The sequence below is a fragment of the Rhinolophus sinicus genome, chromosome 4 (genome assembly GCF_057876585.1).
Source record: "Rhinolophus sinicus isolate RSI-liver-muscle chromosome 4, RSI-T2T, whole genome shotgun sequence".
Taxonomy (NCBI): Eukaryota; Metazoa; Chordata; class Mammalia; order Chiroptera; family Rhinolophidae; genus Rhinolophus; species Rhinolophus sinicus.
In genome coordinates this window covers 18,394,484-18,421,267 of record NC_142504.1, presented here as the reverse complement: position 1 = coordinate 18,421,267, position 26,784 = coordinate 18,394,484, and the positions used below count along the sequence as shown (strand labels likewise).

Sequence of the window (26,784 nt, the reverse complement as noted above, 5' to 3'; positions counted from 1 at the left end):
TTTTCATCTGCTTGCTTTAAGTTTATATTGTTCTTCTTTCAGTAATTTCTTAAGATGAAAGCTTAGAAATTTTAGATCTTTCCCTTTTTCTGATGCATGTATTTAATGCTGCAAATTTTTCTCTAAACACTGTTTTTGCTACATCTCACAATTTTGATGTTATATTTTCATTTTTATTCATTTCACATTTTTAATTTCTCATGAGACTTCTTCTTTGACCCGTGTGTTATTTATTTATAAGTCTCTTGTTTAATCTCCAACTATTTTGGGATTTTTTTTTTCAGCTATCTTTCTGTTATTCCTTATTTAATTCCTCTTTGGTCCGAGAGCATACTTTGTGTTTCTGTACTTTTAAACTTTTTAAGGTGTGTTTTATGTCCCAGAAGTTGGTCTATATTGTGAACATTCTATGTGAGCTTGAAAAAATATGTATTCTGCTGTTATTAGATGAAGTATTCTATAAATGTCAATAACATTCAATTATTGATGGTGCTGTTTGGTTTAGCTATATCATTACTGATTTTTCTGCCTGGTAGATCTATTAATTATGGATACAGGAATTTCGAATTCTCCAGCAATAATAGCAGATTTGTCTACTTCTTGCAATTCTATTGGTTTCTGCCTCATGTATTTTGACACTCTTCTGTTAGACACATACACATTAAGGATTGTTACATTTTCTTGGAGAATTAATCCCTTTATCATTATGTAATGCTCCTCTTTGCTCCCAGTAATTTTCCCTGTTCTGATGTCTACTTTATTTGAAAGTAATATAGGCACTGCAGCATTCTTTTGATTTGCGTTAGCATGGTATATCTTTCTCCATCTTTCTACCTTTAATCTGTCTATAGATTTAAAGTGGATTTTATTGTAAATAACAGATAGTTGGTTCTTGTGTTTTTATCCACTGTTCAGTCTCTGTCTTTTAATTAATATATTTAGACAATCCACATTCAAAGAGATTATTGATGTAATCGCATTAATAGCTACCATATTTGTCATTGTTATTTATTTACTACACTTGTTCCTGCCCTCCACTCCTTTTTTGGCTTTTCCTTTCTGCCTTCTCTGGTTTTAATTGATCATTGTATATGATTCTAGTACCTGTCCTCTCTTAGCATATAAATTATACTTCTTTAAAAAAATTTGTAGTGGTTTCCTTAACATTTGCTATATACATTTCAACTAATCTAAGGCCATTTTCAAGGAATACTATTATATACTGCCTCAGAGGTAGTTCTTTTAACAGAATATTCTCATTTACTCCCTCCCATCCCTTATAACATTATTGTCATTCATTGCATTTAGTTGTAAGTTATAATCACTGAATACATTGTTGCTTTTATTATTTTGTACAAGTATCTCAATTAAGAGTAAAAAAATTTTTTTTACCTTCATTTATTCCTTTCTGACCTTCTTCCTTTTTTTAATATACGTATATCCAAGTTTCTAACCTATGTCATTTTCCTTCTCCTAACCATTTGTTGTAAGACAGATCTACCAGTGACAAATCCCTTAGTTTTTATCTGAAAAAGTCTATATTTCTCCTTCAGGTTTGAAGAATAATTTGTCAGGACACAAAATTCTAGGTTGGTGGTTTTTTTCCTTCAGTATTTCACATATTTTACTCTTTCCTTGCTTACATGATTTCTCAAGAGAAGTTCCAGATAATTCTTATCCTTTTTCTTCCATAGATCAAGTATTTTGGTTTTTTTCCCTGTGGCTTCTTTCAAGATTTTTGCTTTGCTTTTGATTTTCTGCAGTTTAAATATGGCGTGCCTAGGTGTAGATTTGTTGTTATTTATCCTGCTCAGTACGCTGAGCTTCCTGAATCTGTGGTTTGGTGAGTGTCATTAATTTTGAAAAATTCTTAGCCATTATTACCTTCAGTATTTTTTCTGCCCCTTTTTCTCTTACTTCTCTTTCAGGTATTCCCATTTGAGTATGTTATAGTTTTTCTAATTGCCCTACAGTTCTTGGATGTTCTTTTCCTTTTTTCCCCAATTCTTTTTTCTCTTTGCTTTTCAGTTTGAGAAGTTTCTGTTGACACATATATCTTGCAGTCTTCATTTCCGTTCCAGTGTTTTTTATTTCTAGCATTTCCTTTTGATTCTTTCTTAGAGTTTCCATCTCTCTACTTATATTGCCTACGTGGTCTTACATGTTGTCCACTTTTTCCATTAGAGCCCTTAGCAGGTTAAGCATAGTTATTTTTAATTTCCAGTCTGATAATTCCAAAATCTCTGCCATACCTGAGTCTGGTTCTGAGGCTTGCTTTATCTCTTCATATTGTGTTTTTTGCTTTTCAGCAAAAGCCAGACATGATGTATCGAATAATTTGAACTGAGGTAAATAGAGCTTCCGTGTGAGGTTTTATGTTTATTGGGCTCGGAGCCGAGCTGTGTGTAATGTTTGTTATAGCTGTTATGTCAGAGTCTTCAATTTCCTGTGATATTCTTGTTTTTGTCTCCCCTGTGTCTTTGGATTTCCCTAGAAACTCCTTCTTAAATAGAGTCTGTGTCTTGCAGCTCTCTCAATATATGCACTGTTACTATACTGGAGTCTGGTGATATGGTAATAAGGTATTATGGATGGGAAGCATTCTATAATCTTATGATTAAATCTCAGGGTTTTCTAGTAGGCCTAGTCATTGGCCTTTGACCTTCAGAACAGTTTCTTATCACTTATTTCTATCTGCTATGTGAGAAAGGAAGTCTAGAGGAGGCTGAGTTTTTGAATCACCTTTCCCCCTAGATCAGGTAAAGTAATCTGGTAAAGGCTCTGGTAAAGTAATTTCCCTGGAAGGCAGGATTTTGTTAAGAGAACAGAAAGCTCTTGATATATTTTAAAAGGTTGCTTTCCTCTGGACATATTTCCAAATTGTTGTTTTTTGTCCTTCCCCTGCCCAAAGCAGGAATAAATTTTTTTCTGATCTTCACTGTGAGAACTGGGTGAGTTTCCTAGAGTCAACTGACAAAAATATGGCAGGCTCCCTAAGACTGGCCCCCCTGGAGTTCTTAACTCTCAAAGTCTGCCTCCAGCAATTAGCCAGTTACTATTTAAATGCTCCCAATAAGCTGGCTTGTCCGTATTCACCTATCTCTCCAGTTTTCCTGGTGGCAGTTTGCCTTGTGACCTCAGTTCTCTGATAGACCTAAGAAAAGTTGTTGATTAGCTTTTTTCCTGTTGTAAGGATGAAAATGATGACTTCAAACTCTTTAGATTCAAAGAAGAAACCAGAAGTTTCTTCCTATAAAACAGATTCTTCCTATTGGTTCGTTATGTTAAATGATTATGATAAATGTTCATACTCTGGACTCTGGAGTGCAACCAGATCTTAACATGCCTTCTGAATTTTTTAAAGAATCTTTTAAAATTATGATTAGTACAGTTTTAATGCTAAGTGTGGTTTATTATATATATACAGAGGGTGCCAAAAAAATGTGTACACATTTTAAGAAAGGAAAAACTGTATTAAAATTGTAATACAATGAATGGCCCTAGTATTTATTTGATTAACGCCATCTTTTGAGCGAACATCGTACTACCGGTGCACACTGCTACTATAATTCAATTCAACTTCGAAAAGTAATACATAGAGAACATCTCTTAAAATGTGTACATTTTTTGGCACCCCCTGGTATATTGTATATACATATATATATACATATATATACATATATATATATATATATATATATATATATATATATATAAAATAAGAAGAGACATATATATCATATATATATTATATATATATATGTGGAATCATCTATATTCCATGAAATTGACAATGAAGGAAACTCTGCTTAAAAGCATGAATTTAACTGCCATTTCTCAAACTGTTTTGGCTGTGTTAGTTGGTTTTGACAAAGCACCAAAATGACTTCAAGATAGAGCTGAAGTGTCTGGAGGATGACCTCCTCCTACGCCTTGCTGCAGCAGAGGGGAGCTTTCTAGATGACAGCAAACTGGTGGAGAGACTGGAGATGACAAAGACGACCGCTGCAGAGATAGAGCGTAAGGTAGGAGAAGACAAGGACACCGGAGGTTTGTTTTAATGCTCTGTTTTTGTGGCATGCTTGGATGAACATGTACTCAAATCTGGTAATTTCTGAGAGGACTAACTTACCGTGGAATTGAGGCCTTCTAATACACTGCCCTTAAAAATTGGACAGTGTGGGGTTCTGAATGGAGATAGAAGTGGCTGAACTTGTGCTTCTTCTAATTCGGCAAAGATCTAGTCATTCAAATAGGACTCTGTCAGGCGATTATTTTTTCTGCGTGACCAAATTTGAAGGAAACTGGGGCTGGCTGGCTTCTGTGGTCTAAAATGTAAACAGACTTAGCAACCAGCTCTGGCAAACTGACACCGTGTAGTCTCACTACAGGTTTCCTAGTCTGTTGGACATTGTAGAGAAATACTTAGAGCTGCAGTTTTGTGTCCTGCCCTTCCGTGTTAGGAGACTGAGCAAGGGATGCAGTCCTGATATGCTCAAATGCATTATTCACCCTGGGAAAATGACATTTCCTAAAAGCCAGTGACATTGTTCATTGAGTAGACTTCTTGCTGAGCATGTGCCCCAATATACCTTATGCATGGTGTGCTCTTTGGACTTTCACAAGTGGCCATTAACCCTTAAAATCCATTGTTCCAAAAGGATAGGAAGCCTTACTTGCTTTCTGGAATATCCTCATTACTAAGTAATCTATTAATTACCCAGCGGAGGCTGTGTCACCACACATCCGATGTATTTGTCTTAACTTAAGCAAGGAAATGGTATCCAAAATTACTCTCTCCTTTTCACTTAAAAGGAATTCTAGGTGGCTCCTGAGATGGTAAAGACTAGAGTAATTAAGTAAATTAGGTCTTAGCTTTCAAATTAACTAATTGTCTCTTATAATGTCTCTTCCTATCTTCTTAATATATTGCTATATAGGGACTTCCCTCTCTGCTCTACATTTTCTTATTTCCTTATATACACAAATATGATGGATCAAATCTATAAAAAAAGGTTGGAAAAATACTGTGTTTTATAAAGCTATAAGGACCAACAGTAGTCCTAGATAAAAAGAAATAGATATTGGAGCCTTGAATAAAACTGAGTATGTTGGTTGACAGTGGTTTTATTTTTTTTTAAAGTATCTCTCTGAATATACCCAGAGGCTAACATATAATGATAAATTAAATGGAAATATGTGAACATAGGAATGATCCAGTGCAAAGTCAAAATATGCCAGTCATGAGAGTCTCCATCTAAAGGCTTTGTAATAAGCATGGCTTTTGGGTATACTATTGACCTTGGCTGCTTTTGTATACCTTGTTGACTAATAAAGCTATTGGCATTGAATTGACCCAGCAGACTTTTAAGAGCTATCCCTGGGAAGTGATCTAGCTGGGTTATTAACCCCTGGAAGAGAGAGGGGAGGCAGGAAGGTGACATTACTCAGAATAAATTCTGTAGAAACCAAAAACAATCAGGACTGTTTAATCTATAACCATAAAAATGACCAGCATTACAGCCATTCTCACTGAAAACTCAGCTTATGAAATAAATCATTTTAAGTTGTTATTATTTAAAATAGTTTAGTATTCATAAAAAATATAAAATTAAAATTGTTTTAACTATGAATTTAGTAATTTTAGAACAGCTCAAGCAGATAGATGCCATATGGTGTCTATTTTACTAATAATAATTTCTCATTTCAGATATGTCCCTTCCATCACTTGGCTAAGTAGAGAGAATATGAGCAGTAAGTTACGTATGTTGTTTGATCCCACCATAGGTAATTGAAGCTAAAGAAAATGAAAAGAAAATCAATGAAGCCCGAGAATGTTACAGACCAGTGGCAGCAAGAGCATCTCTTCTTTATTTTGTTATTAACGACCTCAGAAAAATCAACCCCATCTATCAATTCTCTTTGAAGGTAATGCTGAGCAGGCTAAGAAAAACTGTAAATTTCAGGAGTTCAACTTGTTTCTGGAAATTTAGAATTTGTTGTTAAGCAATTAATACACCTAGTAAGGAGTCATGAGGATCCAGCTAGCAAAAGAAAAGCCAAAGCATCCTCATTCTCTCAGTTGCTTTCATTTATAATTTTCAGTACGGCTTTGAGATAATTAAATTGTGACATTATTATACATTTGTTTTTGTTCTTAAACAGAGTCTTCAGGAGTTTATTATATATAAAGGAATTCTCCTTGAGGCTGCTGTACTTTCTTTATGAAAATGTAGGTGTCTTATGAAAAGATTTCCTATATTATTTTGGTATTGAGGGAGAAAAAGTGAGAATAACTATTTATTAAGTCACTATTTCATGCAAGACATTCATACTTTGGTTCGTTCGTATGCCTGAGATATCTCAATAAAGTATATTATTAGGTTGGTGCAAAAGAAATTGCGGTTTAAAAGGTTAAAAATAATTGCAAAAACCACAATTACTTTTGCACCAACCTAATACTTCATTCCTTTTTTTAAGGAAAAAAAAAATAACATTTTCAGATTTTAAAGAAACTTCCTAATTGTAACAGGCAGGGTTTGAACCTGTGACTGTTTGATTCCAAAGCCCACACTCTTTGCTCTGCACTGTTCTGCCTCTTGCTGGTATTCATTCCTGTCAGTCAGCTTTTTTTGTTTTTTAATTTATTTTTTAATTTTATTGGGGTGACAATTGTTAGTAAAGTTACATAGAATTTCAGGTGTACAATTCTGTATTACATCATCTATAAATCCCATTGTGTGTTCACCACCCAGAGTCAGTTCTCCTTCCATCACCATATATTTGATCCCCCTTACCCTCATCTCCTTTTAAACGAGTAGTTGTTGAGATCAGTCATCATGCCAGATGCTGTGCTGGTTACTGACTGTACAGTTTTAAAAACCACAGATGTGAGTGGTGATATACAGGTAGGATGTGTGTGTGTATGTGTGTGTGTGTGTGTGTGTGTGTGTGTGTGTGTGTGTGTGTGTAAAAATGATAAGTACAATGAGAGAGAATAATAGGAGTAGAGGGGCTGTTTTACTGGGTGCTCAGGGAAGGCCTCTCAGAGGAAGTGATTTACAGCTGATTCCTGAAGGGGAAGTAGGATTTAGCCAGGAAAAGAGTGTTTGGAGAAAACAAGGATGGGTGAGACCTGAAAAAGTTTGGGATTCCAGGTGGTGACTGCATCTCAGTGGCCGTCATGAGGGTAATGGGAGAGGGAGAAGATGGCAACACATGAGTCTAGAGAGGTGGGAAGATGAAGGTCGCATGTGGCCTCATAGGCTCGAGTGGGGAATTTGGATTCTAGTTTGTGTGCAAAAAGAAGCCATTGAAAGGCTTTAAGTAGACCACTGATATGATAACAAAAGACTCAGAAGTAAATAGACTTGAGATATGATTTGGAGCTAGAATAATCAGCTCTTGCAGATGGATTGGATATGGGCGATAATGAAGAGGAAAAGCGTCAAGAATAGCTAGCAGGTTCTAGTGGTATGGAACCAGTGTGCAAAAATTCTGAGAAGCATTGTGGTTGGATTTTGGAACAGCCAGAGTGTGTAAGGAGAATAATAAAACTTAGTACTGTCCGCCCGGTATTACCCAAATACCCTAACTAGACTAAGACCTAACAAGAAAAGAAAACTACAAAGCAGTCCGCTCATGTACATTGTTGCAAAACTACTCAAAAAGAGCTTGGCAAATTGAATCCAGCCACATTTAAAAAGCACAATATATTATGCCCAACTGGAATTTATGCCAGGAATGCAAGTTGGTTCAACATTCAAAAATCACACAATGTTATTCTTTATATTAATAGAATAAAAGAGAAAAACCATATGATCATTTTGATGGATGCAGACAAAGACCTTGACAAATTTCAACACCTAGTTAGAAAAAAAGAAAACCGAGCAAACTAGAAATAGATGGTAACTTCTCCTTGTGATAAAGGGCATCTACAAAAACTACAGCTAACATTATACTCAATGTTGAAAAATTGAATGCTTTCTGCTGAGAACAGGAACAAGAATGTCTTCTCTCAACACATCTGTTCAACACTGACTGCACTGGAGGTTATAGCCAGGGAAATAATACAATAAAAGGCACAGAGATTTCAAAAGAAGAAAAAAAGCCTTTTTTTCACAGATGACCTGATCACGTATGTAGAAAATCATAAGAAATCTATTAAAAAGCTACTAAGACTAAAAAGTGAGTTTTAGTAAGACTGAAGGATATACAAGTATAGCCAATATAGAAAATCCACTGTATTTCGATATATGAGGAACAAGGAAAATAAATTAATAACTCAATACTATTTATAATAGCTTCCAAAAATATGAAACTTTTAGGGATAATTCTGATAAATAAATACAATATCTGCATACTAAAAGCAATAAAACACCATTGAGAAAACTAAAGAAAGCCTAAATAAATGGAGAGCTATACCGTGTTTTTGGTTTGCAACGCTCAATATTATTTAAGATGTCACATTTCTCCAAATTGATGCATAGGTTCACTTCAGTCTAAATCAAAATCACAGAAGGCTTTTTTTTTTTTTTAGAAATTATTAAGTCAATTCTAAAATTTGTGTAGAAATGCAAAGGATTTAAAATAACTAAATAATTTTGAAAAAGAACAACAAATATGGAGACTTAAAAGTTAATGCTTTCAAGAGTTATTATAAACATACACTAATTAGCCTAAAGAAAAAATAGATCAATGGAACAGAATAAAGATTCCAGATGTAGACCCACAAATGTATGGTTAATTGATTTTTTAGTGATGCCAAGACAATTCAATGAAGGAAAGGATAGTTTTTACAAAGGTGCTGGGACAACTGAATATCAACTTGGAATAAAATGAACCTCAACTATTACATCACACTGTACACAAAATTAACTCAATGAATAAGCTGAGCTATAAGTTTTCTAGGAGAGAATCCTTAGACTTTGGGTTAGTCAGGTATTTCTTAGGATACGATAGAAAGAAAAAACTGAACCTTATCAAATTAGAAAATATATGGTCTTCACAAGACATTACTAAGAAAATAAAAAAGCAAGGCACAGACAAGTAACAAATATTTCCAATACATATATCTAACAAATAATTTATATCACAATATATAAAGAACTTGTACAACTCAAACATAAGACAAACAACCCAATTACAAAATAGATGAAAGATTTGAGCAGACATGTCATATACCAAGACATATGTATGGCCCATATGCACATTTTTTAAGTGCTCAAGTTATCACAGAAATGCATGGTGTGATTCATGGTTGGCTAGGGAGGAGATGTGGGTAGATTTTATGGACTGATGTTAATAATACTAGTAATGGCAGAAAACATTTAATGAGCATTTACCATGTGCCAGAAACTGTTCTAAGAGCTCATATAATCCTCCTAAAAGTCCTGTCCTATTCTCTCTCCTCATAGATGAACCTTAAACTGTAGCCCTGTGTGTCTGGGGCTAGCTAGACATCCAGCTGCCGGTTTTACCCTTTAACAGTCACTGTAAATCCCGCAGGCTTTCAACGTGCTGTTCCACAGAGCAATCAAGCAGGCTGAGAAGGTAGAGGACATGCAGGGGCGCATTGCAATCCTGATGGAGAGCATAACCCACGCCATCTTCCTCTACACCAGCCAGGCGCTGTTCGAGAAGGACAAGCTCATCTTCCTGTCCCAGATGGCTTTTCAGGTGAGGAGATCAGTCACTCGAAAGCATCCCCGGAACCAAAGCCGCACATCTCTGTTTATTCCGTATTTTATTTCTGCAGAAGAGAAGCATAGATACCTTTTTTTTGGAAGCCCTTAGTGGCATGAGGAGAATTTGAGTGTCCCAGAGGGAAGTTAGGCGTGTGACAACTTTCTAGTCAGTCACAGTGCACTGGTTTGGGTGGGTGAGCACTGGAGCGCCCGCATCTGCTGTCACCCTGAATAACACATCCGTGAGATATGCTCCTCACCTTTTCAGATCCTCCCAGGTAGTACCAGGGAGATTCTTTCACATCAGAATTATGAATCCAGATCTAAGTGGTCCTAGGAGTTTTTCAGAGCCCCTTTCAAAAACAATGAATGTGGGTAAAAAGAGCTCCAGGTTTCACACTCCTTTCAATGAGACCTATTATACTGTTACTCTTTTTGATACGGACTTCGGCAAAAGATTTAGTTTAAGTAAAGTTGCCCATGCTAAGAAAAAAAACATCGAGGACCACATTTCTAGATGACACAAGCATGTTGTCCTTTTATTAGTTCTTTTGCTGTATAACTTGTGCCATCAATCCAAATCTTGATGAAAGATGTCTTATCTATTTGTGTCCTCCAAAATGCCTCACTCAAAGAAGGCATTTATAAATGCCTGCTGTTAATAATGATACACTATCCATATTTTTAGTATTCGTATATTCCTTTGGGTTATATAAAATATATGGGTGTAAACATTTTATAATATATGTGATAAACAGGAACAAAGCGCCATAAAACAAAATTTTTGTTTTAAGTTTTTCCCAGTTTTATTGAGATATAATCTACATATAACATTATATTAGTCCAAGGTATACAATGTAATGATTTTATATATATATATAATGATTACTATTATATATATAATGATTACCATAATAAACTTAGTTGACATCCATCACCTCACATAGTTAAATTTTTTAATATGATGAGAACTTTTAACATTTACTCTTATCAACTTTTGCGTATACAATACAATATTGTTAACTATAGTTACCATGCTGTAGGTTTACCCCCAGGACTTATTTATCTTATAAATGGAAGTTTATACCTTTTGACTGCTATTACCTATTTCAATGCCCCCCCCTTCAGCAACCACCAATGTGTTCTCTGTTTTATGAGTTCAACGTTTTTTAGATTTCACATATAAGAGATATCAGACAGTATTTGTCTTTCTTTGTCTGACTTAATAGGTCTCACTGAAAGTTTTGTGTTTATATATATATATATATATATATATATATATATATATATATATATTTCACTTAGCATAGGCCCTCAAGACACATCCATATTGTCACAAATGGAGGGATTACCTTTTTGTGGTTGAATAATATTCCACTGTGTGTGTATGTATGTATGTATGTATGTATGCATGTATAAATGTGTGAGATAAATATATATATATATATATATATATATCACATTTTCTTTATTCACTCATCCATCACTGGACACTTAAGGTTGTTTCCATGTCTTTGCTAATGTAAGTAATGCGGCAATGAACATGGGAGTGCAGATAGCTTCTTGAAGTAGTGTTTTCATTTTCTTTGGATATGTACCCACAAATGGAATTACTGGACCCTGTGGTAGTTCTACTTTTAATTTTTTGAGGAGCTGCCATACTCTTTTTCATAGTAGCTGCGCCAATTCATACTCCCACCAACAGTGCACAAGCATTCCCTTTTCTTCACATCCTCACCAGCATTCGTCATCTCTTATATTTTTGCCAATAGCCTTCCTAACAGGTATGAGGTGATATCTCATTGTGGTTTTGATTTGCATTTCTCTCATGATTAGTGATGTTGAGCATCTTTTTATGTACTTGTTGGCCATCTTTATGTCTTCTTTGGAAATATGTCTATTCACTTTCCCTGCCCATTTTTTAATTGGATTATTTTTCACTGAAATTTTTGTCTTTATATATATATTACTCTTGAACAGTAATGGACCGGGAATAACACATGACATGTACACACATGCTTGCAGATCTATTTAAAACTTCCACTAGGAAACCATAAATTATAATCTATCTCAAATCCTGACAATCTATACAGATCAGAGCTTGACATATAGGTGGACAATTTCTTGTTTGTTAAAAAAATTAAGTTGAATTAAGAAAAATTAACTATCCAATAAAATAAATAGTATTTTAATGCATGCTACTACCCATAATGTATTTTGAAAAGATCTAAAATTTAAAAAGAGCTTTAAACACAAGCATTTTACCTGTTTAACTTTGTAAGGCGTTATTATTTTTATGTAGAAATTAGGAATATTTCATTTCTGTCTCCCAAAATGTTCTATGGGTTTCTTATCAATTCTGTAATCAGAATGTATAAAGTTTGTTCCAGTTCGTGATTTGTTTATTTAGGTGTATCTGTCAAACAATTTCAGGTTTTTCTTAATGTATTGTCACATATAAGAAAAATCTATCATATATCTCGTAGTGTATTGGATGTAGTTTCTATACCACTACTAACTCATTGTAGGAGTTCTGCCGTCTGTTTAGTGATTCAGTCCTTTGTCCTCTGAGGGTTTCTCAATTTATATAGCAAGTTTTAAGACAAGTTTGATCTAATAACAGTAGACTACATAGGAAAGTATATTTCAACTATGTTATTAATAGGCAGAAGTGTTAAAATTGGAATAAACTAGGCTTTGTAATTATTTGCTGTTAGATTTCTGATCTAGGTTTTGAGATCATGGGCATAATCTAAGACTCTATTTCAACTATAGAGTAGATACTGTGTCTCCCCAAAAATAAGACTTAACCAGAAAATAAGCCCTGGCATGATTTTTCAGGATGACATCCTCTGAACATAAGCCCTAATGCATCTTTTGGAGCAAAAATTAATATAAAGCCCAGTCTTCTTTTCAGGGAAACATGGTAGATATCTATAGGAATTTTCAGAAAACTTGGTTCTGCCTATTCAGTCATATCTATAATATTAAGTGGTGATTGCTTCCTGTGTCATGATTTTGATGGAAACCAAATGACCCTTTTCAATTTTGTGCACTCTCCAGATTTTGTTAAGAAAGAAAGAGATAGACCCTGTTGAATTGGATTTCCTGCTTCGATTCACAGTTGAACACACTTACCCGAGCCCTGTCGACTTCCTAACTACTCAGTCATGGAGTGCTATCAAGGTATGTTACGAACATGGTTTTTCAGGTTCTAAATCTCACTTCAAATCTCAGGTCTCTCAAATGTAGAAATGTAGTTTAAAAAACACAGGTGACATACAGTATTTCAGTTGTAGAAATATACTCTATAATGTGATGTTCTTTAATTTATCTTTATATTACTAAATTGACTAATTCTTTTTTGCTCTCCACTTTTTAAAAATTTATTTTTCAGTTATAGTTGACATACAATATTATATTAGTTTCAGGTGTACAGCTAAATTGACTCATTTCTTACTTGGAAGTAAAGAAACGACTTATTTATGGGGAAAATGCTGTTGATAGGTATGTACAGTCTTCAGGACCTTTGATAAAAGTCAAGGAATAGAAATGAATATTTTTTTCAGTTTACCTAAATCTGGCTTATTTATTTTCTTTTTTATAATATTTCTCTACTTTTTCAGAATAGTTGTTTTTGATTACACAATGCAATAGTTTATTTAGTCACTGTAAAATATTTAAGCTGAACATAATGCTGTAGAGAAAGAAGCGATAGTATTCTCCAACCCCAATTATCAATCCTGCTTCCATTTTTCTGTCAGAAGATCCTGTTTGTAAGAGTTTATTTGCGATATTAGCCCCTTATGAAAGGTGAAGGGGAGTGGAGAGGAAGCTAAAGAAGGTAAAAGGGGTCAAATATATGGCGATGGAAAAAGACTAGACTTCGGGTGGTGAGCACACAGTGGAATATACAGATGATATGTTATAGGATTATATACCTGAAACTCATATCATGTTATTAACCAGTGTCACCCCAATAAATTTGTTTTTTAAAAAGAACTTATTCTTCCAGGTTCTGGAATTCCTCAGACATGCCTGTCATATGCTAAGCTTACCCCACTTTTTTGTCTAAGAAGGAACCATTTCTATGCATTGAAAATAACTGTGTTATCCCGTATTTTTACAGTATGTTTAGATTTTTATTTTTTTAATAAAATTTTAAATTAGAATCTATTTAGCATTATATTTTAGAATTATAAGTGCAATTGTGTATCAGTCAGGGTCTTAGCAGAAAACAAAGGGCACAGTCAAAGGGTTGATTTAAAAAAAGTTTAATGAAGAGTGGAGCATATCTTTATAGTCTGGGAAGAAGGATAAGGGAATCAGCCAGGGATGGGGATGGAAAAAAGGGAAAAAAAGGGAGCAGTTACTAAAATGACTGAGAAGGGAAGTTATGGGAGACAGCCAGCCTCCATGAGCTATGACATTTGGTAGAGGAACAAAGCCACTGCCAAACTGTGTCACAGCAGGGAAAGAGTAGGGGAGAAAAATACCCCAGCCTCCCCCACTCCCCTGGCCCCCAGTCTCTTACCAGTGCCTCCCAGTGGTCAAACCCAAACAGGCCGGACAACCAGTGAGCTCAATTCAAGTAATTCATAGAGATCATCCTCTTGTCAGGGCAGAAAAGGGTACAGAGTCAATCTGGAGAGAAATGCAGAGTATCCAGCCCAACTTGTTTACCTAGGCTTCGATACATTAACAAGTCTTTATCTGAAACGCTAAGCTGTCTTATACCCCATTCCTATCTGATCGCCTATTGTATTACAGGCAATAGCCCTTATGGAAGAATTCCGAGGCATAGACCGAGATGTGGAAGGCTCTGCCAAGCAGTGGAGGAAGTGGGTAGAGTCCGAGTGTCCAGAAAAAGAAAAGTTACCACAAGAATGGAAGAAGAAAAGTTTAATACAGAAGCTGATTCTTTTGAGAGCAATGCGCCCTGACAGAATGACATATGCTCTCAGGTGGGGGCAGTCAGCATTTTCAGAAATGCAAGTTAACCTAGAAAAAACTTAGTTTTAGAAACTAGAAGAATCTGATGGAGGCATTTACGGGTCCATGTTGAGGAGAGTGATTCTGCTGAAATTTTGATCTTGTGACCACTACTGTGGTTAAAATTTACTAAACGCTAAACAGTGTGCTAGTCTAGAGGCAGACTCGGGGCATCCTTCCTGAACAGCTTAATTCTGAAATCTGCAGGGGAGACGGAACTGAAGGAAATATTCTAAGAAGAGAGATGGCTGTCAGCAGAGTTCAGAGGCCAGGAACATGCATTATCCAAATGTAATTTCCATCGCCTTTATTCAGTGGTGGCATTTTGGCTCCAAAGATTTTGCATGTCAAACAAAAATGAATTCTTTTCATGGAGACACTCATAGTCCCATAACTTTACAACCAATGCAATTTAAAAGCAGAAAGCCCCATCTACATCTTGGTTCAAGTGTCCTTTTTCTTTGCCCTTTTGGCTTCTAAATGGTAATATACTGCTTAGTTCACACAAGTCGTGTTCTAATTGGAATTCACTAACCAAAGGGTTCTCGACTTCCTTCCCGATGATCCTCCGCTTTCTCCAATAGTCTTCACGTGCCCCTGCTTTTTTCCTTTGCTTTGTCTAGTTCAGCCAGTTTTCCCTTTGCAGATGCCTCTGCGGAACCATACTTTACAAGTTAATTCTGCTCGGTACTGCTTACTTTCTGCTAAATCTAGTGCCGCTGGAAAATAACCCCTGCTTAATTGAGCTTCCCTGTGTTAGAAACACCCCCAAAAACATTTGTATATTCATGAGAAGCGCAGCAGGCTGGAAAATTGCATTGTGGCAAATCTAATGAACTGTTAATAAGTAATAAGGGGTCTGTCAGGGGGGTTGGGGGATACAAAGCAGGCAGCTGATGGTACTTAGGGGAGTCTCAGCAGCCCCCCCAAAATAGAGTATAGGCGTCTGATTTTCAAAGCTTCTAAAGCAGAGAGGGATTTCACTGAGACTACTGCATAAATCTAGTCGGATTCTTACTGTCATTCCAACAAAACATCCCACATGAAAAACACGGCTTGCTTCCTCCCTGTGCCTGTGGTGGAAGCTGATACAAGTTATGACGCTTTGCAAAGGCAGCATCACTGCTATGTCTTTTGCATTATTCTTTTTCATAGGAATTTCGTGGAGGAAAAACTGGGTGCAAAGTATGTGGAGAGAACCAGACTGGACTTAGTGAAAGCGTTTGAAGAAAGCAGCCCGGCCACCCCGGTGTTCTTCATCTTGTCTCCAGGGGTCGATGCCCTCAAAGACCTAGAGACCCTTGGTGAGTGGCCAGGACGCTTGCGGGCCTGCCCTCCCACCTTCCTTCTCGCCCAGGAGGGCCCACCCACCCTTCCTTTCAGTTCACAGTTACCTTAGTTTCTTTTTTTTCCATTTGTTGGAGATTGAGTGTGTGGAAAATGTAAGGCTAATAACACTGTAGTTTGAAGAAATGTTCCAATGGCACATTCCTCTGGTTGGCATAATGCAGGCTTCTTTTGTCCTGTTTTCCCCCTTTTGACTACATGAGGGCCAGAGGGCAATTTTCTCCATGCTCGTGTAATCTAATGCCCCCTGTGACTAAATAATGGTCATTAGAGCAAGTCTATTTGATTGTACCAGGCACTGTCGCTTTGTGCTTTGGATTGCTATTCCCCACGGCACCACCGACAATACCAGGTTAATAGAGCTGTGACCTGACTGTGCTCAATTCAAGTGTGGCCTCACAAGGTGAGAGGTTCCTGCTTTCCCCAATGAGCCGCTCCCTTCAAAAAACATACGCGATGTCTGCCACATGTTGCTCCTTTTTATGAGGGAAATGCTTTGCTACTCCTGCAAGAGTTTATAAAGCTCAATAACAATGCTTGCCATCTATCAAAATATCAAAAGCGTCATTACCATAAAACCAGAGGAAATGATTTCCACCGGCTTTGCGAAATGCTTGCAAGGCGGCAGCTGTGGAGAGCTCAAAATGCTGCTTGTTGAAACCAGAGGTTTCGTGTGGATTCTTCAGGAACGTGACCTAGCAGGTAGCAGTGGTCACCACCAAATGGACCACAAAATTCCAGACTCTTCTCACCTCTCTCTGATTCACTTTTCCTCTCCCTGTGTTGTATTTTCCCACAGGCAAAAGGCTTGGGTTTACAATTGACTCGGGAAAATTCCACAATGTGTCTTTAGGACAAGGTCAGGAGAAGGTGGCAGAAATGGCATTGGAGAAAGCTTCCAAAGAAGGACAGTGGGTCCTACTCCAAGTGAGTATTACGTTTTCATGGAAAACACTAGGAATGAACAAAGGGAGCTGCCCAACCCAACGGGAATGATCCTTTCACACAAAACTGGTGATTTGGAGTCCAAGGAGTATTCTCAGCAGTAATGACAGCTCTGAAGGCAACAAGGGGCTCTGCTGACAAGGATAGCATCATCTTTTGAGGGATTTTTCTAAATATTGTGCTTTAAAATTAACATTAGAGGGAGTCTGATCATTCTTCTGACATACAGATCGCTGGAATTCTCCAATAGTGCTTGAAGACAAACAGGCTTGTACAGACTGCCAGCTCCGATGGATGCTGTGATAGCTCTCATCTGCATCGTGCCTGAAAATTCAGAGTGTTTTTATATATTATCTCCTGCGACTCTAACTCTGCCCCTGGCTAGGTGTGTACCATTCCCTTCGTTTGCACATTAGGGAGATTAGAGTAGCCGACCTTTGATCACTTTTCAGGCTAGCATTATCTGGGTCTGTGATTCTACAGCCCAGTGTCCTCCAGGTGGCTCCCTTGCCTGGGGATTCTAGCAAGAGCCCAGGAACGAAAGGAGCCCAGCCCAGCTTTAGGGGGCCCCCTAGTAGCCTTGCCGACAGGCTCCTTCTGCAGGAAGACATGACAGCTGTCTCAACAGGTCTGGGAACGGCCATTTGATTTGCAGCACAATGATCCTAAAGGTTCTCATTTATGTGCCAGACTCTTTACTAGGCAATTTGCAGGATGCATGATTTCTAATCATATGGCAAAGCCTCAAGGGTAGATGTTGTCACCCCCGTTATAAAGATGAGACAAGTACCCTGGACAGCCTCAAGGCCACAGAGCTGGAAAGTGGCAGAGGTGGTGGTACTTGAGTCCAGGGCTCTCTGGCACCAAGCGACACTCTTTCCACTAGCCCGTGCTGCCACCCTCACACAAAGATATGGCACTGGCCTCTCAGTGTCTCCACTATCCAGGGTTGATGCATTTTACATTTCTGCTTGAAATAAAATTGGATTCATGAAGAAACTGCACATAATCCGAGCAGATCACAACCTTCTGGGAGAGGAATTACCTACTGCTTACCTGAGACCTGAATAGAGACTGTAGTAAGGTGACTTGGGCTGGTGTCCCCCTCTGAGGCTCACAAAATCATGTGGGTAATAGTGGTGGGTTTGTTTTCTCAGAGACAGCAGCTGTCTCTCAGACAGTTGGGTAGATGCTGAAATCTTCCTACAAGAGTTCTCTGAGCGTTCTCATATGCCAGCGACTCAGAGTTGTGAGAACCTAGGAGGGGTGCAGTTCTCCTCAAAAGAACATAGCGTTCAAAGTAAGATGTTTGTTGTTTTTAAATCTATGCTAAGCTACCAGTTGCCCCCAAAATGCAAGTTGTTAAGTTTCACCATTAGAAAAATATCAAAAGACCTTATTTCGTGAAGGGTCTGCTTTAGCATATCTATTCTAGTCCTTTGATTTCTATTCTTAGTGAGAAGCTAGTAGGTTAGAATGTAACCATTTAGCTGTTCCTCTCCACTCCCCACCCTCCATACCCACACAAAGAATAATTGGGGAGGAGAGACCATCCCAGGCTTTTGACTGTCCCAGTTTCTGGAGGTTTCTAGTATCCCTTTGATAGACATTTAAAGAGCAGCAACACTAGGAAGAATGAAACCGGCATAATGAGAACTTGTTATCATGTTTGTAATTTACATTAAATTGTATTGGGATAGGCCTACGATATGCATGCACATGCTAGTAAGTTCTTCACCAAACTCTGCAATGGCCAGTTGCTATGATCAGATATAGTCCCTCTCGGGATGTGTAGCTAGCATTTTATCAGAAGCCCACACTCCAGAGAAAACTATCACAAAGGTGTCAGGCTGGCAGCCTGTCTTTATCTCAGACCCACATCAGGTGGCTTGTGAATTAACACAGTGCATTTTAGAAATCATTTTTCATGGGCAAAATGGGTGGTTTTCAATATATGTGGATTGGCTAAAGATGTTGCACAGGCCTTGCTGCCCTTGGACAAGTAGGTGCGAGAATCTAGCCAGTCACACAGCCAGCATCGTCAAGACATGGCTCCCAGGCTGGATCCAGAGGGCGCCTGTGTCCAGGGGTGGCTTGCTTGGAGGTCTGTCTGTCCACTGATTCCAAAATCTCTGCCTAGAATATGTTTGCATTTGTTTCAAGGAAATTTTTCAAGTAAGGTGTTGTTTTAGTCCATAAGATAGAGAATTAGGACAAATTTGAGCTTGCAAAACAGGTTTCATTGTTGTTTTTTGTTCTGTTCCTGCTTGCTTGTATGAGTGGCATGGTTAAGTGTGAGAAGTAAGTCTCATTATAATCGAGCAGCAAGCATGTAGGGGAGGAAACTGAGAGAGAGTCCTGACCTACTGTATAAATTTGCTAGGGTTACCATACCAAACTATCACAGATGGGGTGGCTTAATTAAGAGAAATTTAATTTCTTATAGTTCTGGAGGCTAGAAATCCCAGATCAATGTGTCAGCAGGATTGGTTTCTTCTGAGGCCTCTCGTTTTGGTTTGTAGATGTGTCTTCACATGGTCTTTCCTCTGTGTATGTGTGTCCTAATCTCCTCTTCTGATAAGCACGCCAGTCACACTGGATGAAAGCCCACTCTAATGACTGTATTTAGCCTTATTTACTTCTTTAAAGACCCTATTCCAAAGACAGTCACATTTTCAGGTACCGCGGGTTAGGACTTCAGCACATGAATTTTGGGGGAACACAATTCAGCCCATGAATGTTCAGTATTTGCCAAGGAGAAAAAAAGCCTAATAATGTGAACAACTGAATTGGCATAGGTCTTTGTTGTTGTTGTTGTTGTTGTGTTACAACAGAACTGTATCAAAAGAAGATACCTACATTACTATTCCCACCCATGTGCCTTCATTCTCTGTATTTTTGCAGCTGTTCTCATCTTAAGTGTGTTTCTTTGTTGGAAATAATGACATAGTCCTGGGGGTTGATATTTTAATCACTATAGCAAGGACCTCTCCAAAGGAGAAGGGCGCATGTGAGGTACGGCTTTTCTACTTCTCCCCCAGCACCAGCTACCAAGCTGTACACTGTGGGTGCTTAGTAGTGGAGGAGCAAATTCATGAATCATAAAACTCAAAACCAAAGAGTGATGGTGGTGACGTTTGTTTCTTGTGTGATTTCTGACAGCTCTAGGGTTTAAGAAAAACAACATGGCAGGAATGCATAGAATATCTTAACAAAGATTGCCTGCATTCTTTTTCAGCGGGCCTTTCATCCCTCACATCTTTTTTTTTTTTTTTGACATTGATACAAACCACAGAATTTATTCAGATTTCACCAGTTATGTATGCATTCATTTGAGTGTGTGTATGTGTATAGCTCTACTCAATTTGATGACGTGCGTAGCCTCAAGACACTCAACTGTCCCATCACCCAAGACTCCCTTGTGCTACCCCTTTATAGCCACACCTACCCATCCCCTAATTCCCATTTCTAACTCCTGGCAGCCACTAATCTGTTCTCCATTTCTATAATTATATTACTTTATAATGCTATGTAAATGGAATCATGCAGTATGTATCCCTCGGTTATTGACTTCCTTCATTCAACATAGTTTTCTTGAGGTTCATCCAAGTTCTTACGTGTATCATTAGTTCATTCCTTTCTATTGCTAAATAGTGTGCCATCTGAATGCACCTAAGTTTGCTAAACTATTCACCCTTTGTAGGGCATCTGGATAGTTTCCAGTTTAGAGATATTATGAATAAAACTGCTACAAACATTTCTATGCAAATTTCAGCATGAAAACACATTTTTATTTCTCTGGGTTATATGCCTAAGGGTGCAATTGCTGGTAAACCCATTTTTCAGTTTTAAAAGGAAGTTTCAAACTATTTTCCAGAGTGACTGTACCATTTTACAGTTTCACCAGCAATGTATGAGTGATCCAATTTCTCCTCACTAATGTTTGGTGTTACCACTATTTTTTTAATTTTAGCCATTCTGATAGGTATATCGGATATCTCATTGTGGTTTTAATTTGCATTTCTCTAATTCCTGAAGATGGTGAACATCTTTTTTTTAATTAATAAATTTATTTGGGTCATATTGGTTAGTAAAATTATATAGGTTTCAAGTGTACATTTCTATAATACATCATCTATATATTGCACTGTGTGCTCACCACCCAGAGTCAGTTCTCCTTCAATCAATCTATGTGACCCCCTTTTTCCTCTTCTATCACCCCCAACTCTGCCCTTACCCACTGGTAACCGCTAAACTGTTGCCTGTGTCCATGAGTTTTTGTTTCTTTGTTTGTCTTGTTCCTTTGTTGCTTCCTGTTTTATATCCCATATATGAGTGAAGTCATATGGTTCTTTACTTTTTCTATCTGACTTATTTTGCTTCACATAATAATCTGAACATCCATCCATGTTGTTGCAAATGGCAGTGTTTTATCTTTTCTTATGGCAGAGTAGTATTCCATTGTGCATATACACCACATCTTCTTTATCCAGTCATTTATGGAAGGACACTTTGGTTGTTTCCATGTCTTGGCCACCATAAATAATGCTGCAGTGAACATCAGGTTACATATATCTTTACAGGTAAATGTTTTCAGATTTTTGGGGTAAATACCCAGGAGATGGATTGCTAGGTCATATGGTAATTCTCTTCTTAATTTTTTGAGGAACTTCCATGCTGTTTTCCATAGCGGCTGCACCATCCCTCACATCCTTTTGAGTCCATATTCTAATGAGTCAGAGTTTGAGTAGAGGAGATTTCCATCAGAAATAAAACAGTGGGTAATCTGGTGCATTTCTGGCCTTTGGTTTTTCTACTTGAACAAACTAACCCATATACGGCTCAGTAATTGAGTTTGAACTGTAACAAAGAAAAGTATCATGCAACTCAGAAGTGCTTGCTTGGAAATAGGTAAATGTGTTGGAAGGGGATTTTGGTTTACGAAGACTACCTGTGGTGATTTGGAGCACTTAAATGTGGTTAGTGTTCGATTCTATTTTGTTTTGTTCCCCTAACATGACAATAAAGGAAAATTTCAATCATAGTCCTCTGAGTTTTCACCACATTCAGGTATAGGAACATATTGTAATCCTATAATTTAAGTAATATACTTGTGTTTCACTGGAATTATAAGCCATGCTGTCTTTCAGAATGTCCATTTGGTAGCCAAGTGGCTAGGATCCTTGGAGAAACTCCTTGAAACATTCAGCCAAGGAAGCCACAGAGATTACAGGGTTTTCATGAGTGCCGAGACTGCACCTACCCCAAGTAAACATACCATCCCTCAAGGACTCCTGGAAAATTCCATTAAGATCACTAATGAGCCCCCCACAGGAATGCTGGCCAATTTACGTGCTGCTCTCTACAACTTTGATCAGGTAAGAAAGCAAAAGAAGTCTGGTCTGACACTACACTCAGGTTTTTCTCACAAGACTGGGGCTGTCATCTGCTCACGCATCTCATAGAGAGGGGTAAAGTGAAATCTTGAGGTCCATGTGTATGTGCATGGTGTGTGTTTTAATCTCTAGGAAATATTGCCCCTGTCGTTCCCTAGTCCAGTGACTAGAAAGTATATTTAAGTTTTACCCTTAAACTACAGCCACGTGTTTAAGGAGAATGAACTTTGAGGAACCTGCTTATTGAAGACAAGTGTGGCAGGTGACTATCTCTTACCCCAGAAAGAGGAAAATAGTGACGATGACAATAGTGATGTAGGAAGAGTTTCAGTATAATAGTTAATATTTTAAATCTGGTTTTGATATTAGTAAATTTAAAGCACTTCTTTTCAGATTATATTCATACTACCTTCTTAATTGTATTTTCGTTTCTTTCCAACATGAAAGAGAAGTGAATTAATATGTACATAAATAATGATATCTCCATTACCATTATTTGCATTGTCCAAATGGTCACATCTGTGGGTATCATAATCAAGCCTTTCAGTTTCCTTTGTTGCTATTTCTCTGAGTGCCCATTCCTTTTTCTATTTTTTTAGAAATCCTTGATATGGGCAGCCAGTTAGCTCAGCTGGTTAGAGCATGGTGCTGATAAATACCAAGGTAGTCGGTTCAGTCCCCACATGGGCCACTGTGAGCTGCACCCTCCTTAAAAAAAAAAAAAAAAAATCCTTGATAAACAGAATTTTTATTAGGAGAAGCAGAATGAGTCCTAAAGGAAATGCATATGATTTGGTGATAAATATTCGACCGCCTGTTAGAAATGTTATCATTTCTTTATGAAGCATGCCAACATGCTTAACTTTTCTCTAGTACCTTCTGAGCCAGTATTACGAAGAAATTATAATAGTTATGAAGGAATTATAATAATTGGCTACCTAAGAATATAGTTTTGAAGAGTACAGTTAATTACTTAATTAAATAATTGACTAATTTGTGGCCTATCTACACACAGTAGGCTGTGTAAATAGAAGGCACTCAAAAAAATCTGGTTGAATTGATGTGCAGTGTGCTTTTTGTGAACTGTAGCAGGCTTGTATTTGTGTTTTTAATCATCCTTCAGTTTTTAACTTCTGACCATTCATGACAGTCTCAAGCTCTTTCTCAAAGTAAGCACAAGGGAGGAATTTGATACATTTAAGTAGGATTTATCTAACTCCCTAAAACAATGGTTTTTATTCGTGAAAACTGAGTATTTCATGAACAAATATGCTTCAGCCCAGTTATCCTTCAGCTTTTTTTTTGTAAGAACACCTCTGATAATCTGATAAAGCTTTAGAAAACTCCCTAGAGAAATGCACATTAGAAAATTCATTTCATGTAATCATAGAGATAAGCAGACTCGCAATGCCTATGTAGGAATTCCTTCCCCAGTTAAAAACAACCTGTTCTAGTTTATGCATGAAAGTATCAGTTATTTTAACTGCTATCTGGAAAGCCACTTTTATTAATCAAAGGTTACATTTATTGGAAAGGATCTTGAAACTTTAAGGTGTAATATTATTTCTTATCTAGTGGAAAGGATCCCCTGAAATAATAAGACTAAATTTGATCATAAGTAGTAAAAGCGAAGATAATCAAAGTGATTCACTAAATAAACTTCCCATCAAACCTATTTTAGCCAAAACCAAATAAACAAATAGAAACTCTAAAGGAAATCTAAAATTTTTCAGAGCCCTGTATGAATGCTGACCTGTCATTATGTTAGAAAGCAAGATGTGATTTTATTCAGATTATAGAATTCACGGGTATTAGCCTGTGCTCCCTGGCTCTCTCTGAATAGATTCCCAGCACCCTTTTCTCAGTTAGAATTATGATCGGCTACTTATGAAAGAAGTATAAAACAATAGTGACTTAAGCAAGGTTAAAAAATATTTCTACCATCAGAGAGTTCTGGAGGTGGGTCACTCAGAGCGCATATGTGTCACTACAAAATTGTCAACCCAGTTTCTTCATGGTTTACCATCTAGGATGGGCTTGCCATGGTCTCAGGTGGCTGTGAGAGTTGAAGCCTCCATATCTGTGTTCCCAACAATAGGATGAAAGACGGAACAAAGAAGATGACAAAGAGAACATGACTGCTTTCTTTTAAAGACATTTCCTACAAGTTAATATATAATACTTCTTCTTTTATCCCATTAGTCAAACTTAGTCACATTGCATTACCTAGCTGCAAGAGAGGCTGGGAAGCAAATTTATCTTGGGCAGCCATATGCCCAGCTAAAAGTCAGCAAGAAGACATTTTAGAACAGGCAATTTTAGTGGTCTCTATCACAAACCTCCTCCTTCCTCAAATCTCCTTGTATCATCCTGGGTATTCTGTGTTGTTGCCATGGTGCTACCTTCATGAAGCCTGTGACATGGACAGAAGGTGATGAATGCCATCTACCTTGGTACTTATTTGGATTAGGGAAATGAGTTCCAGTCACTCATGTTGCCCTTCTCAGATCACCCAAGGGAAAATCACCCAAGGGATCTAGGCAAGTTAACTATTCTGTTGGTGTGTTTTTTGTTTTCTTTTGTTTTTTGCATGCTTTAATTTTCAAATCCAACTAAATTTGTATTTTTAACCTTCCCCCTAAATCAGAATTTACCTCCAAACTTTGACACATGTGTTCATAAGAACAAAGTTCATTTAATATTAGTCTTTTATTACCCTGAGCTTTCCAGAATTTTTATGTAAATATGATCATTAAGTGACCACGATGTAAAGAACCATTGTAGGATGTTGCCTACCTATGCCTCTTTCAGCTCAATAGGGTCTGCCTCTTGAAGACGTCATAAAGGAGTACTGTTTGGGCTCCTTTCATTCCCAGATACCAGGTTTTTAAAGGAACAATATAAATTTTCTGTAATATTTGCAGCAGAAACAAATAATTGGTAATTGTGCATGTAACATTGGCATCAGCATTATTATGTGCATGCTGATGTTTGCTCCTTGTTCACAGTGCTGTTCGTACATTTTCTGATATTTAGTTGCTTGTGACTTGGTTTATAAAAGTACAGCTGACCTGACCTGAAATATGGGATGATAGGTAGACACTCATACTTTTTCTTAGGAAGCCCTGATTCACATTTTCTTTCAGTGGCATTTATATTATCAGAAAGGACATAATGAAATGGGCATTGACTTGTGATTTTTTTTTTTTAAGAACTGAGGATAAAACTAAGTCAGTTATATGAAATATAGATGGAATTAATGTACTTAGTGTCGTAGTACCTTCAGTTTTTTTTAAGGGAGGTGTTAGGTGACTTGTTAGGTCATAATTCCTTGTTAAAATTTTGATACTTCTATTTGGTCTCCTAGAACTTTTTTACATTTAAAAATAATATGTTTTAATATCCTCAAGATTAATTCCAGTTATATGGTTTCTCTTTTCTTCCTTCATAAGCTTGCCTTTTATTGACGTTTAGTTGTGGAAATTTTTTTTCTTTTAAAGTTTATTGAAAAGTTATTTTTAGTGATTGTATTATTTCAAAACCCCATCAATTACCTAGAAATGGCCTAGTGATTTAGTTGGGTCTGCACTGTATCTGGGCTGGGCAATTCTAGAACTATATTTGGTGGTAGCCCTGGATTCTGAGGAAACTGATACAGAAAGAAACTAAAAAGCTCTTCTGGTCTTGGACCAAGAGAACAATTCTAGTTTTGGTTTAAACTTTTACCAGAAGTCCCCCCAGGAGACTAGATTTGAACTCCCATCCAAAAGATGCTACATATACTTTGTAGGTGGCCCACGTTGTCAGATCCATTTTAAATGTAGACTGGTTATCCTTTGGCCATTTTAAAGGGCAAGGCAGGAAGGTGCAGATTTGGCCTTATCTTCTGCTGCTGCCCAATCTCAGATGAAGGAGTAGGCCTCGACTTTTCCTTGTTTGCCTCCCAGAACTGCCTAATCTGAGGATGGGTAAAGTACTGTCTTCATGCCATAGATGAACCCACGGTTGTTTTTTACCGTTTAACTTCATGGCTGTTGGGGCCATAACCATATCAATATAGCATACCAGGACTGAACTTTCCCCCTGTGTTTGCAAATAAATCCTACAGATCTAGTCTATAAGGCATATATTTTCTATATGCCATTCTATCATCTCAACAATGACTTTTCCTTCTGGATCTTTAGAAGGAAACCATTTGTCATGGTGATTGTGTTAGTTAAGGGTCAGCACAAAATAATAGTGTTTCAAACAAGGTAATTTCTCTCACACATAATTGGCAGCTCTGTTCCATGAGATCAGCCACGTCACCAAGCTGATGTGTGCCTCTACCATACATAACTATGGCTTCCACGCTTGTCCAATTGTTATCATTTCTAGCCTACAGAAAAGGGAAAAGAATGACAACCAGGGCAAGCAAT

The 26,784-nt window shown here is 37.3% G+C and overlaps 1 protein-coding gene across 1 annotated transcript in view; it reads left to right on the top strand.

Annotated features, from left to right (window-relative positions):
- DNAH11 (dynein axonemal heavy chain 11) overlaps positions 1 to 26,784 on the top strand; it is a 287,546-nt gene that overhangs the window by 232,895 nt on the left and 27,867 nt on the right. Inside the window, exons 67-74 of the mRNA XM_088797701.1 lie at positions 3,861 to 4,025; positions 5,788 to 5,928; positions 9,508 to 9,678; positions 12,750 to 12,872; positions 14,457 to 14,650; positions 15,834 to 15,982; positions 16,825 to 16,952; positions 22,121 to 22,348. Coding sequence (XP_088653827.1) covers positions 3,861 to 4,025; positions 5,788 to 5,928; positions 9,508 to 9,678; positions 12,750 to 12,872; positions 14,457 to 14,650; positions 15,834 to 15,982; positions 16,825 to 16,952; positions 22,121 to 22,348 — 1,299 coding nt within the window. The remainder of the gene's footprint in view (positions 1 to 3,860; positions 4,026 to 5,787; positions 5,929 to 9,507; positions 9,679 to 12,749; positions 12,873 to 14,456; positions 14,651 to 15,833; positions 15,983 to 16,824; positions 16,953 to 22,120; positions 22,349 to 26,784) is intronic.